This window comes from Buceros rhinoceros, unplaced genomic scaffold (genome assembly GCF_000710305.1).
Source record: "Buceros rhinoceros silvestris isolate BGI_N320 unplaced genomic scaffold, ASM71030v1 scaffold23490, whole genome shotgun sequence".
NCBI lineage: Eukaryota > Metazoa > Chordata > Aves > Bucerotiformes > Bucerotidae > Buceros > Buceros rhinoceros.
In genome coordinates, this window is record NW_010391622.1 from 1 (window position 1) to 17054 (window position 17054).

Genomic DNA, 17054 nt, shown 5'->3' on the forward strand with positions numbered 1-17054 from the left:
GGGAAAGCGGCCCGGTGCCCCCGGGAAGGGTCCCGCCCCCTCGCCCCCCGCTTCCGCCGGTGGATTGGCCAGCACATCCAGCTGCACGTTCTGATTGGCCAACAGCGACTGGACCAGGCCGATGCTCTGCGTGGGTGACATGGCCTGGGCCGAGCTGTGAATGGGGGCGATGGGGATGTTCACGGTGCACGGTGGGCTGCTGGCGGGGACACCGGGGGCGCCGGGCACTGCAACAAACAACACAGTGTGTCACCCGCCACCTCGGCCTCCTCTGTCCCGCATGCCCCGCGCACACGATGGCGGTGGTAAGGCCTATGCTGTGGGACTGCCCCAGCCCCCACTCTGGAGGGGCGAGAGGCCACGAGCCTTTGCTGACTGCAGCAGTCAGGCAAGTGGTGGGGTAATAGGCACTAAAATAGAGAATTTTCCTAAAGCAGCATTTCACATATTTGGGGGGTTTTCTTCAGCACTTGTGGAAGACATGCGAGTCGCACAAAATGTTTAATGGGAAAAGTTCATGGCAGTGTTGACATAAAATTCAGAAACTGGGGAAAAAAATGTTTTCTAAAGCTAGTTAGAAGAGAACAACACTGCACATCTTTTGTACTTTGTCATTCCACTTTACTGTCTCTACTGATCCCCTTTGTAACAGCTGGTGGACAACTCCAAAGTAACTCCTTCGGAGTGATGCTTCAGAGGTAAAGCTCAGAGCTCACTTTCAGTCTACACTACGATTCCCGTGGACTTTCACAGAGCAAGTTTATCTGATGGGTCTGAATTACCATTCACTTACCAGCTGAACTACTCCTACTCAAATCAACAAAAGTTTTGCTGAATCAGGACTCACTAGTCTTCAGGGAAGTTTTTTTGATACTAAATACACCAAGAAAAAACAGAAAGGAAAAACCACTCACAGACCTATGGTTGCTGCCTCCTCTTATTTGTCTCTAGTCCTACGACCACTACTGTGGCCTACTGGCTTCCTCTAAGGCTACTGCTGCTGGATGGTGGAGCACAAAAATGTCTTGAGCCAGCCAGGTGTCACTGTGTCATGATGAACCCAGCTTCAGGAGGAAGATGAAATGATGCTCCTCAAGCCTGCCTTGATCTGACAGCAGTTATGACTTTTGACTTGGATGTTTGTTGTCATTAAAAAAAAAAAAAAAAAAAAAAAAAAAAAAAAAAAAAAAAAAAAAAAAAAAAAAAAAGAAGTAGTAGTGGAGGAAAAAGTCAAAGACCTGGACTAATGGCCCCAGACTCAATGAGCTTAGGAAAACTGGAGAGTTTCTGGACGACAGCTGGGAAAAGGGGAGTATTATTATCTCTTGAGTATAGTGGGTGACAAAGCAACCAGTAACACAAAAAGAAGGAAGATGAAAAAAAGAGAGAGGAATGTTTTACAAAGACATACACACAAAAGATAAAAGTTCTTGGAAAAAATTTGTAAGGAAAAGATGTGAGGAAATAGAGGGGAAGCCAGAAAGATTCAAGAAGCGGGTAGTGTAGTCAGGGTAAACTCAGCATCAGTGTTTGGACAGGCTGCAATCAGAAATGGGAAAAGAAGCAAACATATACAGGAAAAGTGGTGGTGAACAAGGGACAGTGAGGCAAGAAGCAATTTTGATGATTTTAAACAGAAGCATAGAGGATGTGCAATTGCTTGCACTTCCTTTTGCAAAAGCTGGTGAGGGTGATTCCAACAGGAACTACCACTGAAAAGCTGGAGTGCGGCAGGGAAATGAGGACACTGGAAACAAGTACAGGTGCAGAAGTCAAGATAAGAAGGAACAAAACATAATAATGAGGGGAAATAGTAATTACTATATTAAAACTCCTAAGAATCTTGAAGATTCTTTATTAGTTTTCCTGTATAAAAGCCATGGATAATGATAACAGAGTTGCATCAGCAGGTTTATGGGAGAAAAAGAGGCTAGAGTAATATCCAGGATCCTAGAGTCATATCCAGCATCATTCAAGCATGCCAAATTCTGTGGAGACCTCTGATTTGCAAGACCAGATCAGGCAAGAGATCCATTAGTCAGGACTCCTCCAGCCACTGCTCGGCTTCTAATTAGTTTCTAATTAAAATTCTAATCATCTACCTATGCCCTACAATTAAATTTTCAATAGCATTAGGCTTCTTTCAGCATCAGTCATGAATGTGGTAGGTGTAGGGATGGATCCGGAAAATTTTTGTGGTAGTTCTGTTCATTCCTTTAGAAGAAAACCAACAGCTAAACTTAACTGACCCTAAGGCAGCATGGTGGTGCTTCCATCCTGATGCCTGCAGGTAAGCAAATTCACCCGCCAGAGCTTGAGGTTTAATTGTTGGCTTGGCTTGAGCAACCCAGAATGTTGCTGCCATGGGTTTTAAGTGCCTTATCAAACAAAATCTCGTTTGTTGCAGTGTTGATTAATATCGAAAAGTGTTTAAATATCCAATGGTTTTAATTGATTTGTTTGCATAACTTGCAAGTCAAATCAATTAATTACCCATTTGCCTTGCGAAATCTCTACATTAAAAAGCACCTGTCCCAAGAGTACCTCACTACAGACGTGCCACTGCCCCAAAGCAGCTTTCTGCCATGTTATGTAATCATTATTTACACAGCAATATTTTTTCCCATTTTTTCCTTTATGCGCAGGCTTTAAGGAAGGATATCCCCAATAATGTTTTTGAAGATTTAAGTAGCCTCCACTTGCTAAGTCAGAAATGAATTTTCAGAAGAAACTAGAAAGAAAAAAGTGGACAAGAGGAGGATGGCTTTTATGGAGGACCAGGGGAGTATGATTGTCTTACTAGCTTTCTCAGAGCTGTAACAAAACCCACTGACAATTCTCCTTGTATTTATATGGTGCTCACCAACCTGCAATTCTGATTACCACTTTAGCTCTCTTAATACTATAAAGGAATTGATATTGCAGACCTAATCCAATTTTCAGGAACAGATGCAAAAACTTTCTATTAACTTCTTTTCTATTTAATTTCTGTATTACCTTCTGCCAGCTTGGACCATGTTTCATAATAGAAAATGTTGACTGCTTCCCATGCATAATACATATACAATCTTCAATGTCTCTATTTTGGTTTGGTGCTTTCAGCAGTCAAAGCCTTGGTCTGAAATAATGGAAGTATTTCCCTTTATTTCAATAAACTCTAGCACAAGCCTGTAGTTGCTTTGCAGTTCTTATATTCCTTCTTCCCTAAAGGGTTCTGGCATGTCAGCCACTCCTCCAGTTCCAAAAATCTGTGACCTGGCAACAGGAATCCCTCACTGATGTGAAAATTCTAAAAACGTAATAATTAATCTTATCTATTATTTATTAATTTTATTGGCATGATGATTTTTTAAGTATTATTATTGGAGAATGTCCTGAGTACTTCCTGTCCCTTTGACCTGTCGCATTCACGTCACCTGCACTCAAGCCCACCCTGCACTGCCTGCATCTTCTGCTGCCTTACATCCCAGTGAAATGAGAAATTCTTCCCAATCCCCCTTGTTTATAGACTCCTTTATTATATTAGCCTCTCTGTAAGACTTGGTATTGATAACCATCCAGATGGACTTTTATCACTTCTCAAAGGCGCCTGAGTTTTGTGGGAACCTGCCCTCCAAACCAAGCTCCTGTCAGCAGGCTGTGTTTTGCTGCCATCAGGTCACACACCCTTTTGGGTTTCCAAAACACTACAATTCTGTCCTACTAAGATGCAGAATGTAAGGCTTCGGTCCATGCAGAATTCATAGAGGATGATTAATTTTCTGAGGAACTCGATATGGATTATATTTTACACATAGTTTAGAAAACAGTATCCATAATACGTACTAACCTTATTCTAATTCAGTCCTACAGGACCCCGTCAGACAAAGGGATTTTGATTTGTGTGTGTAACTAGGGGGGGCCAGTGACACGAGTGATCTGTCCTCCATCTAGCTTAACCCATAAAATGGCAGACCTCCAGCCGCTCCTTACCTGGTAAATCATCTTCATCTTCGCTGAAAACATTTGGATTAAAAACAGGCAGGTTAATGTAGTCCATTGAAATCTTCCGCACTTCTGGGAGATATATTGTCATCTGCCTGGGCTGCAGATGCAGCAAACTGGTTTTATATATTACTGGAGAAAGAGTATAACAAGAAATTAAAAAAACCCCAACCTGTTACACAAAGAGCATCTAAAGCCGAGAAAGAATCAATTCAAAGCAGACAGAAGGGCTATCACTATTTTTATTTAAATGTATTAATCGACAAATGCATGTATGGGCCATTTTCAGCCAAATCACTATGTAACACTTCACATAAACAGGATAAGAAAGATTGTTACTTTCAGCTATTTCTTTTAAAGTAGCAGCAGCATCTCTGCAGTTAATCTGTAGAAATAATTACTTCATCTTGTATTCTATTTTTATGGAAGGAAAGTAAGTTTTCCATTCTACTTTTGGAACTCTTCACCACAGCATGCTACCAGCTTATATGAGTTTAGGGGAAAACTGTAGAGCTCTCAGGAAGGAAATCTGTTGAGGGTTACTACATACAAAGAAACCTCTCCTGGCTCAGCAAGTCCCTGGGACCCAAACCACTGGTCACCAGGAGAACATCTGAAGGAAGTATCACTATACACTTATTCTACACTTACATCCTTCCCTAGCTATCTGTCACTGACAATGAGAGAATTAGAATGACCTCTGACCTGACCCAGTAGGGTCATTTTTACGCTATTTTTGACAACCATTCCAAATGCAGATGTCAGAAAGTCATAAATTACTTGAGAAAAAGCGGCTGGAACAAACCTGAGGGTTTCTGGAACACTCCATAAGTAGAAGGTACCACTGCCCTATAGTAGTAGCACTGATTGTCCCCAGGGTGACAACATCCTGAGAGGACAACTTCTGCCTAGAGGCTGGGCCCGTGAAGGTTATCTCCCCAATAGTTGGGACTCTTGTCTGACAGTAATCAAAGGGTATCTATTTAACTAATGCTGCATCCAGGGCATCGTTACGTAGGCCTGATCTAACTCTGTAACACAGTGCAGGAAAAAATAGGTTTTCCCCAAAGCTCATAAAACTCCTATACTTGCACTAATATTTCAGTTCAGAGCTCAGTTCTGCAAGGTATACCCTGTTCTTCATTTAGCCTCCTCCTTTCCACAGGACTGTCTACACAGAATTGGCCTACCCAAAAAAGGGTGAAGAGACTAGATAACCGCTAGTTTTAACGAAGGCTACCAATTTACTGATGCTCCAGCCAGAGAACCATATGATAAGAAGAATCTTGACCATGATGCTGCAAAAGCTTTTTTTTAACATTATTTTGGTATAATCAGTAGCTAAATGACTACAAAAATCTGACTCTAAAAAAATATTTCTATTACAGTAACTTAAAACTTACGATTTTTATAGTCCTCTTGCAAAAATTATCTTTATTCATTTGGCCTTTATTCAAATAAACTGACTATTAATCTTTTTATTACAGATGAGACTTTTAACATTTCATTGATCATCTCATTATTGTATTTGTAGATTTTGATCTCTTTCAGCTACAATGAATTTTGTAAAATCTAATTCCTACTGTCCACAGAAAAGAAGTGCTTTGTTAAAAAAGCCTTTCGATTACTTAAAATCAATCACATGGTATAAGTTCGTTGTTTAGAAAGAGTTCGTTAGAAAGAGTTCGACATGTAAAAAATCAATAGTTTACTTTTACCTGCACCAAGGTTAGTTGGTAGGAAAGCAGCCAAACCCACAATTTTAAATTTGGTTCCCCAGATATTAGATGTGACCTGAGCAAGGTAGTTGTGCTGCAAAGCAAAAACAAGATTACTTTCACCTAATAAAACCTGTATCAAGCTCTAATAAAAAACTGCAGAGCAATCAAGCTATGGCAAGTGATAACACAATTTCAGCTTCTCTTTTCATTTTACTGAAACAGCCTAATGTGCTTATCTAGCAACTGTTATACCCACTCATTAAGAAGGCTCATTTTGATATCTGAACACCATCGGAAACGACACCTACAGCAGCCACACAGGCTGATTAAAGATGTTGAAGAGCTGAACGACATGAAGGCTGCTTAGTGAGAATAGGTCTGTTTTCAGATGGTTGCTTCTCCTGCACAAAACGTGTGTGGCTATTCTGTATTTCAGAAAGTAATACACCCTGCCCTTCGATCCTATACTTACAAATCATTTTATAGAACAACAAATAGGACAAAAATCAATTCCTCATAACGACAAACATATTTTTCCTGGAGCTTCCACAGCAGCTTCCCAAACCACTGCTTCCATGGTAATCAAATTATGGGTCTGAAAGACCAAGACATTTTCTCAAAGGCCAAGAGTTACACTCCCAATATCAGGGGCAGGATCTAAGCTTCTCCTGCCCTTTTCAAAGGACTTTTAGCCCCATCCACCATTGCTATGTAAGTGATCTAGCGTGTTTCAATATAAAGGAAAAAATAAAAAGACAGAGCAGAAAACACCATCTGAAACAAAACAGAACAGAATTAAAAGAACGCAGGCTGGTATTAATAAAGTATGAAACCCAGACAGTTCTACAGCCTGCTATGTTTCATTTTACCCACGGGTCACAAACACCACAAAGAGCACAAGTGCTAATTCCTCACCTTCCTTTCAATTAAGGTCATTCCATGTTCCTGATCTAGTTGAAGACATCCCCGCTCACTGCAGGGGGGTTGCAGTAGACGACCTTTAAAGGTCCTTTCCAACCCAAAACATTCTATGATTGTATGAACTATGAAACAGGGAATACGTGGCCCTCTGAAGCAAGCATTTTCTTATCTCTGCAATTCCTAGCAAAGCAGAGCACTATGGTGGCATTAGGACAGCTCTGAGAAACTGAAAAAGAAGCATTTTCACATACACTTGCAAACAGCCAACAACACAATCTAGCATAAAACCTCTTACAGGAATTCTCACTGACAAAAGTTAGTGGTGCCAGTATTTATCAAGCAATGTCTGATATTCCACTGACACTTTCAAACACTAACACTGAACTGGAGGATGCAATTCTCTAGTTGTTCTACCTATTCACTGTAACTAAATGAAAAATTTTTATTGTTGACCATCGCATCTATATTACAACTTTCAGCCTCCGGAAGGAGATGCATCTGGACTCAGGTCTGTTAACAAAGTGCACAATACCTGAGTAATATCTTCTAATGGAAACTCTCTTCGGGTTAAGCTTGGGGAACCAATAGAAGGTTTCCTTATTGGTAACCTTGGCGATCTCGATATCTCCTGTGCAGCTCGTGACATCTTTGGAGATTTGCGAGCTTCTATATTGATTCTGCACATAAAGCAATAATTAGAATCATCGACAGGAATACAAAAATTCACAAAATTAATGTCTTCAAATGTGAAGATGTAATGAAGACAACTGGTATGATGTCCTCTAAGCAACTAATGAAGACTGTAGAGTCTACAGGATGAGGATGGAGAGTTACAGGTAAATTTTAAAGATATATAAGGCCTGACACGCAGTAACTCTGACTGGATGCTTTCCAATTCATTCAACAAAGCCTACAGCAGTTCTGCTAGATACAATATATCCTCCACTAATCCATAAAAAGGTGTAGGACTGAGCTATTTCAGCTCTGCAGACTTTGAGCAAAGCCTGAAGAAACTGAAACACGATGCCTCAGCTGGCAGATCTCCATGTTAGTAGAGCAAACAGTAGGCTCTACAAACTTTGTCAGCCCAAAAGTTATTCCTACCTCCCGCTATATAAACAGAGTCATGAATAGAAGATCAAGTTCACTGGTAGAAAAAGTAATAAACAGAAGAGATGTTTCAAAAGCACAGTCTCAGGAAACCAAGGATAGTTGTATTTTTTGTAGCATTTCAGTTTTAGGCTCAGGAACTGATGGTTCTTTTGTCAATTACTACTAAGCTAAAACTTTGCTATTTCACACATTACGTTCACATACAAAGGGATGCGTTTGCTTTGCCTCATACTAGGACAAGCTCATAATATAAGGTGTTTGGAAAAGCATCAGCTGCAGCTAGAAGACATCAGGGCCTTGATCCCATAACATGAAGCTGGCAGATAGATGTTGGTGCCTATGAAAAGCACCACAGACACCAGTGAGGCTCTGCACAAGTGAAGCGTTCTGTCTATGCACATAATGAATATGGTGAAGAGCTGGCACAAAAGCAACCAGATGAATAATAAGCTTATTTTGCATATCGTTACAGAAGCTCATCAACCTAGTGTTCAGGAAGATCTGTTTGTCAGGGCTCCCTTGCAAGGCCACCACAGCAGCAGTGCCACCTATGTCAGGATCTACGCCACCTCTGCATGGACTTAGAAATTTGAAAATACCCCTGGGGAAATAAAGGTTTTAACTAGGCCAAGGACTCTAAGCACAGAGGAGGTGATAACACAGACTGGCTGACGGACAAAATATATCCTATGGTGGCAGGAGTTTACATGTGGCAGAGGCAGTGATGGGACAGTTTATAAAATCTTTCTTTGAGACTGCTTTGAGAGGAGCGGTGCTCCATTGTTTCCATTACCTTTTGCCCCAGAATCCTCAACACCACAGTCCACCTCAACACCCATCTCTGAGATCACCCCAGAACTACACACTGTAGGGGACCCCACTCTTCCAAAAGACTCCTATCTGCCCAAAGAAGTTTGCTTTTAATGTTATGAGGTGTCAAGATAGTGTTAAAAAAGAAAAGAAGAGGAAAAAATGGGAAGGGGAAAGGGGGGAACAGGAAGATAAAACCTGGATGAAAAGAAGTATCTAAGAAATTATTACCTGGGGAGTTTGGGTGATTTGCTAGCTCGACTGATTTTGGGAGATTTCTTTGCTGCCCAGTCATCGCTTAGTTCGATATCGCTGGAGTCCGAGCAGTTGCAGCTGTCAATCACAGTGGAAATCAAGCTGTTTCCATAGATTTCATCTATCAAGACAGGCCCCAGAAAATGTAAGTGCTGCTTCAGAAAACTGCTATCAATGACAACTATCAGTCATCAGAAGCATAAATCCAATCCACAGGGAGCAGTTGAGATAAAACTATGCAAAGAAAATTAACTGTTCTTCATCCTTCCTAGCATAAACTCCAAATTTCCAATGGTTCAAACTCAAGTGAACATGATTCAGAGGGTTGAAGAGCATTCAATCATCTTCAAAATCGAGACTAAATAATGATTTCTGCTAACTGGGAATCTATTCCCCACTATTCAAAATAGAAGAAGTTCCCTTCTGTAAAACAGAAGAGAGCATGGTATAATTTCAGAGGCTTGAACCTAGGTCACAGTGTAGAATTTTTTTGCATCAGGAAAAAAAAAAATCAGCTACCACCTTTCACGTTGCCTATATAGATTTTCTTTAACTCTTAAGCATGTAATACCTAAAGTATTTCTAAATCATTTTTTACACAGAGCAACAATTCAATTCTACCTGCTTTTCCGTCTGTTTTAGGATCCATGATGACAAACTCTGGCCGCAACTTGCTGATGCGACGTCCTTTCAGGATAGGCACCAGTCCCCCAAGGTATTCCAAGTACAGAGTATAACATGGACCACCAACCTCTGGGTCATCTTCTGTCCGCTTCATTGTGCAGTGAAGCCGTTCGTTACCAGCTGTTGGGTAGCTGACAAAATCTCTCATATTGTTTGGGTCTGGGATAGGAGGCTTAATTAAAAGAAGGAAGGGAAGAGGAAGTTTCTTATAGGTTATTTTTTTTTTTTCTGGTGAAGACTCAATCCCAACACAACTAACTGAATCTGAACCCAACTCTAACTTGGGAGGTCAAGATTAGTAGAAGTTGCTGTATGAGTTATGCGGGACCTACATACAAGACAGAGTGGCTGTGTTTTATTTAGTTAGGTCAAAAGCACCTGTACGCAGAAAAATAAAATTAGTTACATCAAGAAGGAAGGCTGGACCTATGGTTAGAGCACTGAATTAGACAACAAGTCCATCTTCAAGTCATAGTTCTATCACAAACTTTTTTTAAGTCTAAGTCTAATCACTTGCTGGCCCTCCAAGCGAACTTGGCCAGGTTCCCACTGCTGGTTAGTATTGGTACATGCTATACCACTATGCGACCATCCTGCCAGTTCTGGAGGAAGACTGTACTTCTTACATCACTTCCAAGCACAGGACCCATCTTTGCTGAGGGCATATTTGCGTGCAATGTGGAGAAATACAAGTACAAAGCTCAGGGTGGGTTACTGTGCCCTGCTTGCCAGCCCACTATATTAATCCATGAAAAGCTAGTCCTAAAACAGCTGGACTGCTTTTGTCCAGGACAATAAAGCCTGTATGACACAAATACTACTAATGCATGTAAGACAACACCGTTTCTTTCAAAATGAAACTACAAGGAAAAAAGTGGGGGGGAAAAGGGGCATCTGGCAAGCTGTATATTGGCTGAGGTGTGATCTGTAACGTAGTCCTCAAGCTGGAGGGGGAAGAGGAACATATGCAAGGAAGAGGGCACTGCAGTCAGGGCTGACAATGCAGGTGGGAGTACGTGGCCAGGGGAGAGACAGGGTAAAGTATAAGGTAAAGTATAAAGCAGTGCTGAGGAGGCTCCAGAAATACCCATGAAACAACAGAGGCACGTGGCTTCTAGGAGTTCTGCGTCAGCCTCTTGTGTATGCAGCCCACAAATGCTCCCCACCCTGGCATCCCCTCTAGGAGGTGACAGGAGGGTTGTCAGCAACGGTGCAACCCTGTACTGCAACTGCCCCTCTGATCCCTGTCATGGCTCCCGGCCTTGCTACAGCCAACTGCTGCCCATCCCATCCCATCCCATCCCATCCCATCCCATCCCATCCCATCCCATCCCATCCCATCCCATCCCTTCTCTAACAGCCAAGCAAGCGTCACCCGAGAGGGGCAGGGGTGGCTCTGGGACTACATGGAAAGCATCCTGAGGAGAAGCAGGCAGTCTAGAAAGAACTGGTCTGTTAAATGCTCTGCATCTTTGGAGATTGAGGAGTTATGGTTACGGCAAGACATTTATTTTTCTCTGGCAAATGAAATGTTGCACGGCCACGCAAATTGCCCTCATTAGCATTACCCAAATGAAACTGTGCTGAATCATTATTTTATAGGCTTAATTTGTTCCCAGTTAAGCTGGGCCAACTCCACTGATTTCAAATTAGTTATTCTAGCTCTGCATTGTTTTAACAAGGACCTGAAACTGGCTCAAGAGAATGCTGTAACACATACACAAAGTATATGTAACACATGAATATATGAATGCAGGGCATTTACTAGCTAATGCTCTAGTTTATAGGCTGTGATAAAGAGTTCAGAAATCCTGAGATGTGACTGAGGGCAAAACCATGAAACAAAGGGGTTGCGCAGATGGCTCTGCTAGTGGCACAGGAAAAGGCATAATATCCGGTTCATTTTGCCGTAGCACTGTTGGAGCAGTAAGGTTAGCAGAACTCACTGTCAGTAGAAACAATCGGGCAGCCACAGGTCTAGAGTACAACTTTCCTGGCAATATAAGGACTCACACGACTCATAGGGAGGCAACAGTTTTACCACTGTGAATCTTTCCTGTAACTGTGACACAGTATTATCATCAGCATTAGCTTCTTTAGAAGTCTTTGTGATTCACCAGCCTATTTTACCCTTGGGGTGTCCTTGGAGAGGCCATCCCCATGGAACAATGCAGATCGGCGAGTGTGAACCTTCTTTTCACATTTTCATTGGCACTAAATGATCGGCTTTTAAAATTATAATAATGATAATTACAGTATCTTTTAATTTATCCATTGTCACTTAGGAGCACACGGGGAGGAAATCAAGCAGCCCTTTCCTCTTCCTCACCTACACACGTTTCTTTCCTTTTACCTTGATTGTTGGTATAAAGGCAGTGGTGAGGTACGAGCAGAGCCGAGGGGGCAGGGTCAGTTTGCTGATATCCTTGTCATCCCGCAGACAGCTAGCGATGGTCTGCTGGCACAGCAGCTGCAGACTGGAGACCCTGTGCTCGACTCTGACAACGTATAATGCAGGTCCGGAAGCCATCAGCAGGCGTGAATCCCTGTGACCCCAACAGATTGAGATGATGGGACGCTGCATGGGGAAGAAAAAGATACAACTTTAAAAGAGCCTGTACCTTCTCCATCCAAGACAGTTGCACAGCAAGGGATCACATGAATTCAGCACCAACCACGTCACCCTAACTCTTCCAGAAACTTAGAAGTGTTTGCTATTACCCAAAAAAAGGGAGAAGAATGTGAACATCTAAAACTATTAGGAAGAGTGGATGATGTTTGTATTAAGTGCTTTTTACTCTCTAGACTTAAAGCTGAGGAACAAGGTAGATAGACAAGGAACTGTCTATCAAATTCATTACCTAGATAAGTGACTTTAAAGTCACACAGGTTTAAAAAGCAGGCTCTTCTGATGCCCTATCTAGATGATTCTTTCAGTCACCTAATCAATCCTCATCTATTGGTAACAGCTCACATTTTACAACAGAGAAGTTAAATCATATTCCCAGAGACACTTAGTAAACTAGTGGACAAAACCCAATCGGTTTTCTTGTCTTGCAGGGAGTCTTCTGCTGTGCAGTGCCTCTTGAACTATTTCCAAAGGAACTGAACTGTGAAAGAACAAAACAGAGAACAGCCTTTTGTCTTCTGCTTGTCTACACAAGAAATGCTTCAATTCATGACAGTAAAAGTAGAATGAGTCAGGGGCAACTGGTACTGTCAGAACGTGGAGCAGAATAACAATAAACAACTCAAACGCTGCTTTGGACATTATTGCCTGCTGCATGAACATTAAGAGTTCATGTGAGAATACTCAGCTGTGCTTGTAAGGAGTGCTCTAAACTCTCTTCCTAAACCCCATCTTTTTCATATAAAGCACCAGTCTGTTGTGACCTCTTTTAGCCCTATCACTATTACTTTTGTCCTTTGTAAGTGTTAGCTGCATGTACGTGTCATCTCTTGCTTTCTGTGTTACCAAGCATCCGTACTTGCATATATACACACACTGTATGGAACGTCAAGCTGCTGCCTCTATACAAATAAAAGACACAAAGAAGCAACTCTCACTCCATGAAGAACACTGCGCAGAGGGCTGTAGTCAGTGAGCTACAAAAGGTTTACTCCTTTCTGTGAAGGGCTCTGTTCTCTTCACAATCTGTGACACTCAAAAGTTTAAGCAAACATGTTTTTCATCTAAATTATGAATGTACTTCTTGAAAGATCAAGGTCTCCTTGGAATATCTTTGCTCTTCACAAGATGCACCAAACAAGAACTAACTGTACAGAAGACAGGGGTCGAGTACCATCACTAGTAGCTTTTACCCACTCCTCTCTAGTAATATGGCACCTAGATACCTGCGTTGGGTTAGATCAGCCCAGAAGTTACTAATCTAGCCTGAGGAAAAAAGCTTTCCCTCCAGTTACAAATTCAAAATGTTTAAAGGTGAGAAACTGGGACACCATGTATTTATGTGAATGATATGAAGCAGAATGCAGCTGCACAGCACTGTATCAATGCCTATCATCAAGATAAACGGTTGAACCAAAAAAACTTTTCAGAGAAAGATCTTCCATCCTATGTTGTCTTATCCTAGATTTAAATTTCAAGGAAAATATTTGTTTCAAAATGTGAGGAATGAAGCAGCTTAATTTTTGTTCCATCTAGGCACCACCATCACACATGCTTTCACAGCAGCAAAAACCTTCAGGCCGACTGATAAGCAAATAGAAAGCAGCAACATGCGAACCTTGTGATTTTCGCAGTAATTGCTAAAGGCATTTTGTAGTGGAGAACTTCAAAAGAATTGTGTAATCCTTTGTGTACCACCAATAATTATTACATGGCTTGTCATAACCATAATCTGTGGGACAGAGGCTTTAACCTGATGAGATCACATAAAGAATCCCTTACTGATTGGTATTTTCATGATTTGAGAGTGTGGCTCAGCCCTCATCCTGTCTGGCAGAAATGAGACAGTTCAAGCTGCTTGAAAAATAAATGCAACTGAAAAGGCACTGACACAAGTTAGGTACCTGCCACATCTAGTATATGACAGCCTGAGAAAGGCACCACTAGAAGTGACCCTGATTTCCCCAAGGGCTGAAACCCAGCATGGGCAGAACTATCTATCTGAGCATTACTGTGGGATCCAAACTGCATCATTCTGGTCACCTTGCATCAACTAAAGCTTACCTACAAATATGGTGAAGGAACAAACAAGTATGTGACAGCACACAAATACTTATTTATTGAGTTAAACGACGGAAGTCTCATATCCCACCTACTGTAACCCAATACAGCACACCCAGGCAGCCCTCGCATGAAGTCTAACGCAATACATCACACCCAGATAGGCCTCTCTGCATCCAAACAGAGCCACGGGAAACCCCTTCTCTCCTCAGGTTACCGCTGCACGCAGAGCACAGCAGAGATGCACCCATGCAAGAACCTTTGCCATCTTAAACATATTCTCAAGGAAAAGGTTTTTCAGAAGCTTTGAAATGCTGGGTGGGACCTCTGGCAACATGGCACTGTGGAGCTGGGGAAGAGTAGAAAGTCAGAAGTCAAAAGATAATGCCTCACCATGTGATTTCACCACAATTTCCCAACAGATAACCATAGTTCAGCCATCTTCTATGTGTCTGATTGTCTGATTCCCTTATATTCTGTCTATATTCTGTATTTTTATGGAAACAATATGTGAGTGGGTGCATGTTTAAATACACACAGAGAGTAGCTACAAGCACTGTACTGTGTGTAAACCGTGACATTTCTACTCCCACATCCATACGTTTAGTCTCCCCACATACCTCACGTTTTAATCTTCATGTTTTCAGTCTCATCAAAAAGCGCTCGTACCATACTTGGTTTGTCTCTGCTTACTGATTGACCAGACATGTCTTGCCTTCATTTTCTATGGAATGGTCAGCCTCCCCAGCAAGCCTCACGCCTAATATCCAGCAACCCTTTATTTACGGTGAAGGGCTAAGATTTAAGGTGAGGTTCAGGGAAATATTAGCCTGTCATTACAGGCTTGGAGAAATAAAAGATCACCCAAATGCCAGATCTGACCTGACCTTTAATGTACTGCTCCAATAATATTTTTCAATAACTACACTCCCCACTCTTTTCCTTGAAGGACAATGTATATGACTCAATTACTGCAGCACATCAGTTACGAGCTGGCTATGGTTTTCCTTCCAAAGTCTGCCAAGAAAAAACAATTGAACTCCAACATCCAATGCAAAAGTACTGCTCCTCATAAAGCATCCAGTTATTTTCATTATTTCAGTAAAAAAAAAAGGAAAAGAGTTGTTTATACCTATGTTGCACCTGCTAGAAAATGAACAAGGAGATTCTAGCACAGTTTTATTTTTCACGTTTGCACACCTGTTTTTTTCAGCTAGGAACAATGAAATGCAGCTATAAATGTAACATCTAATGAGACTTTCTAATCTCGCTTTACATACAAAAAAATCCCATCAGGTTTTGAAAAATCTCAGCACAAACTGTAAATACCTTAATGAATTCCAGGGTTTAAATACAAACATAGGGGAAAAAAAACCCTGGAAAAACCCTTGAACTTCTACATACAGATAGGATTCATCTCTATGACAATTATACATTAGAAATACTTGGCTAAGGGACAAAAAAAGCGAAATTTTAGCAGGAAAAATATTGACTGAAAACACATCTCAAAAAGCGGCCAACAAAGCTCTTTTGCCATTTTTTTTCAGTGTGCTTGAAAGTCAGCTACATCAACTCAAGTCCGTAACCCCAGCTGGGATGCCGCCTCCCCTTCAAAAAGCACGTGGGAATGGATATTCCTGCTCAAGCTCTGTGGATGCTTCTTGGAAGCCACTTATCCGTCTCTCTTACAGGAGAGAACATAACGTACATACCCTTCATCACTTGTGTGTAGTTCAGTCAATGAAAACACTGTTCATGCTGATTATTGCTGCCTGCCTCGAGCTCAGAAATCCTGATGCATGAGGTCTGTCTGCTGCTTGCACTAATTGCTTGTCTGCTGGCACTGGGACTCCCACTCGTCATGAAATAAAAATGGTATTCTAGGGCAGAAAGCCCAGCAACAAGCGGGATTTTTCTCAAGAGGAAGAACCCAACTGCAAAATAGTATCTAGCGAATGGTACGTAGAAGTGAAAGTTTCAGGCTGTTCAGAAGGGACAGGTGAGGAAAGAGGGCCAGAGGCATTGCTCTCTATGGCAAGGAATGAACAAAGCATGAAGAGCTGTCCCTGAAGAACAGCCATGAGCAGGTCGAAAGCTTTTGGGTAAGAATCAGAGATGGGAGTGTGTTGGGTTTGTGTCTGGCGGGGTTTGGGTAGCAGGAGATGGGTCTGCTGGTGCAGCCCCTGTAAGAAGCTTCACAAATAGCTCCCCTGGCTCCAGTTCAGCCCCGCCTCTGGCCAAGGCTGAGCCAGTTAGCGCCTCTGCAGATAAATGTTTGACAGAGGAAACTGGTTTGGCAACAGCCTTTTCCTTTGGGAGGTCTCTTTTGCTTTGGAGGAGTGTAGGACAGAGGGAGAGACAAGCATGCGGTCACCCAGGTTAGTGAGGAAGAGGCATTCCAGAGCAGTCATTTCCCTTCAGCTGTGGCAAGAGGCAGTCCTCAGACATCACAGTGGGGATGTCCATTCGCAGGCCCTGGAGAAGCCCACTCTGGCTCACGGGACAGGTCCTGAAAGAGGCTGTGACTCTGAGGAAGACCCATGCTGGGGCAGTCTGTGGCTGGGAGAACTGTTGCTGGCAGAAGACTCCACGCTAGCTGGAGGAGTTCATGGACGCCTGGCTCCTGTGGGAGGGACTCCACGTTGCGGTCACCCAGGTTAGTGAGGAAGAGGCATTCCAGAGCAGTCATTTCCCTTCAGCTGTGGCAAGAGGCAGTCCTCAGACATCACAGTGGGGATGTCCATTCGCAGGCCCTGGAGAAGCCCACTCTGGCTCACGGGACAGGTCCTGAAAGAGGCTGTGACTCTGAGGAAGACCCATGCTGGGGCAGTCTGTGGCTGGGGGGAACGGTGCCGGCAGAAAACTCCCCCCGAGGC

General features: G+C 42.4%; 1 protein-coding gene across 1 annotated transcript in view; it reads right to left on the reverse strand.

Moving 5' to 3' along the window:
• Positions 1 to 36: 36 nt before the first annotated feature.
• Positions 37 to 17054, reverse strand: part of LOC104499077 (tubby-related protein 4-like) — a gene marked incomplete at both ends in the record, with an annotated part of 22187 nt that continues 5169 nt past the window's right edge. Inside the window, 7 exons of the mRNA XM_010142541.1 lie at positions 37 to 227; positions 3973 to 4116; positions 5703 to 5796; positions 7159 to 7303; positions 8781 to 8925; positions 9426 to 9660; positions 11842 to 12066. Of these exons, the coding sequence (XP_010140843.1) occupies positions 37 to 227; positions 3973 to 4116; positions 5703 to 5796; positions 7159 to 7303; positions 8781 to 8925; positions 9426 to 9660; positions 11842 to 12066 (1179 nt within the window). The remainder of the gene's footprint in view (positions 228 to 3972; positions 4117 to 5702; positions 5797 to 7158; positions 7304 to 8780; positions 8926 to 9425; positions 9661 to 11841; positions 12067 to 17054) is intronic.